General features: G+C 55.4%; 1 protein-coding gene across 1 annotated transcript in view; it reads left to right on the forward strand.

The window, feature by feature from the left end:
- Nucleotides 1–1,831: 1,831 nt before the first annotated feature.
- Nucleotides 1,832–2,695, forward strand: part of EMH_0062030 (uncharacterized protein) — a gene marked incomplete at both ends in the record, with an annotated part of 3,759 nt that continues 2,895 nt past the window's right edge. Inside the window, one exon of the mRNA XM_013497989.1 lies at nucleotides 1,832–2,693. Coding sequence (XP_013353443.1) covers nucleotides 1,832–2,693 — 862 coding nt within the window. The remainder of the gene's footprint in view (nucleotides 2,694–2,695) is intronic.

Here is a 2,695-nt window from a genome sequence, read left to right on the forward strand (position 1 = left end):
GGAAAAAGAGAAATTCATGCGCTAACTTCACAGATACCCGGACGAGAACACGCATGCCACTGCCCTTCTACGCAACTAGATCCCGTACATTAATTAAAATCTGGGTGAACGCCTAATCAAAATTTTCAAATATACTTTAGTGGCCACTCCTGGGTCACTAAATATTACACTAAACAGTCCCACGGATTATACAGACGCCGGGGCAAGAGGTCCCGGAGCCATCGCGTTAGTAGTCCAACGGTTAGGATACCTGCCTTCCAAGCAGGCGACCCGGGTTCGACTCCCGGCTGACGCATTGATTGATTTACAACATAATATTTTTTGTTTTCAGCTGCATCCCTAGTTTACCAGTGGTAGCGCGACGAGCACCACTATGCTCTTGTGTGTCGTGGTGCGCTCACTCTTAAAAAGAGAAGAAATGCATTTATCTTCACAGAAAACTGACAAATACTGAAAAGGAAAAAACAAAAAAAAAGAATGCGTCAGCCGGGAGTCGAACCCGGGTCGCCTGCTTGGAAGGCAGGTATCCTAACCGTTGGACTACTAACGCTTAGTGTGGCGTCGCAGCTGTTTCTCCCCGTTTGGCGTTTTCTGCAGAGCTGATGAACTTCTTCTAATTACAACAAACCAAGTAATATAAAAATGTATTTCTATTGTTGAATTTGTTTAGAGTTGAGATCTTATGAATCTACACCGCCTATCTCAGCAGGACCTGCAGCTGTCGTCGGCGCGAAGAGCGGTGGTGTCTGCTTATATGCATTACCGAAATAAACGTGAATACATAAGAAATGAATAAAAAAGGTTAAGCTTTATCTGTTCATGCTGAAACATCCCTCTGTATGCATGCAGTGTGGGGGGGGTTCTCTGTTTTTCCTCGAATACAACGCGTCGAGCTCGAGGTCCCTCCCTGCGGGGGCCCCGGGGCCCAGGCCCCCCCTTTCAGGAATGTACAGTCGAAGAGATGTTTTTTTTTTGTTTGTCTGTTTGCTACCTGGTGTTTACTCTATTGCCTTGCAGGAGTGTGCATGCAGGGGGGTCTCCCCGGTCTATGCAGCGGATTGCTTCCTGCCCTTTCTGATGATCACCGGCGTCGAGAGAAGACGTATTTAGGAGGGTCTTCTCTCCCCTCTACTGCGTGCAGCCTTGCTGCTGATGTGTTTCTTTTCTGTTGATAGACTGAGACGCATGCATGCATGCATGCCTTTTCTTCCTTTGCGTGGTGGCTGCTGGACACACACAAACTGCGGTGGGAGAGAACAAATTCTTATTCGGGGGTGTCGCGTTCTCTGCGGTGTTAGAGGCGGAGCAGCAGCAGCAGCAGCAAGTTCTTTGATTTGCTGCTGAGCTCTGCTTTGCCTGGCTGATGCGGGGGCTGCCTGTCGTTGGCTCGAAGCAGATACAGCTGCATGTGTTGCGGTGTTACTGGAGGTGTGCATATCCCCTGCTGCTGCTGCTGCTGCTGCTGCTGCCTTGGGGCGGCACCCCCTACAGGTATGGGGGGCCCAGCAATTTAAGCAGCAGAACGTTGGGGGGCCCCCGGGTTCGATCCCCGAGGGCCTACCAGAGCACTGAGGGGCCCTTTAGGGGCCCCTCCGGGGGCCCCCTTGGGGGGCCCCTTGGAGGCACTTTTGGGGGGCCCCTTGGGGGCCCCCTTTTCAACTCCTTCTTGCGTCCCTGGCCCAGCCAGCTGAACGGCAAGCGAAGGCACTGCGGTGCTGCAGCAGCAACAGGGGGGGGGCATTTGTATGGAGAGGATGCTGGTAAGCCATGGGCTGCTGAGCAGCAGTTCCTGCATGCGCTGCTGCTGCAGGTGCTGGAGTTGCAGGTACGCATGCAGGGCTTGGTGCGGCAGCAACAGCAGCAGCAGGAGTCGGAGCAGGAGTTTCAGCAGAAAGAACAGCATCAACACCAGCAGCAGCAGCAGCAACAGCAGCAGCAGCAGCAGCAGCAGCAGCATGAAAGTTGTATGGATTCTCTCTCTGTGCCTGTGCTGCATCTATACGAGAAGCAAGACGGCTCCAGTGTCACTGCAGCAGACTGGGCCTCGCAGATAGCCATCCTCGTCACCCTGCGGCGCCAGTACCCCACAGACGTCTTCATTGCTGAAGAAGCAGCAAACGTATTCGCTCCCCTTCTACCCAGGGGGGCCCCCGAAACGGGGGGCCCCCCATCTCGTACTGGAGGGGGGGCCCAGGCAGCAGCAGCAGCAGCAGCAACGACAGCAGCAGCAGCAGCAACAGCAGCAGCAGAAGCAACGAAACAGCTGCTCGTCCGTGAGCTAGGACTTCCTCCAGAGCAGCAGCAGGAGCCAAGACGGGAGAAGGGCTCCCCTTCTGGTGGGGGAGGCCCCTGTCCTGCTGCTGCTGCTGCTGCTGCTGCTGCTGCTGATGCTGCTGCTGCCGGCAGGCCAACCGTGGGCCCCTCTCCTCCAACCAAACGCCTCGAAGCAAAGGGGGACCGCATGCAGCTGCTGCGTGAGGTTGTGTGGCTGCTGATGGAGGGGGCCCCCCAGCATCTGCTTTCGCTGATAGAGGATGGGCTGAAGGAGGACCCTGCTGCAGCAGCAGCAGTAGCAGCTGCAGCTGCAGAAGCAGCAGCAGCAGCATCAGAAGCAACAGCAGCAGCAGCAGCAGCAGCAGCAGCAACGGTCTCGACTGCAACAGCAACAGGAGCAAGAGACCCGAGGACAGCGGAG

This window comes from Eimeria mitis, genomic scaffold (assembly GCF_000499745.2).
Source record: "Eimeria mitis Houghton genomic scaffold, Emh_scaff3075, whole genome shotgun sequence".
Classification (NCBI taxonomy): Eukaryota; Apicomplexa; class Conoidasida; order Eucoccidiorida; family Eimeriidae; genus Eimeria; species Eimeria mitis.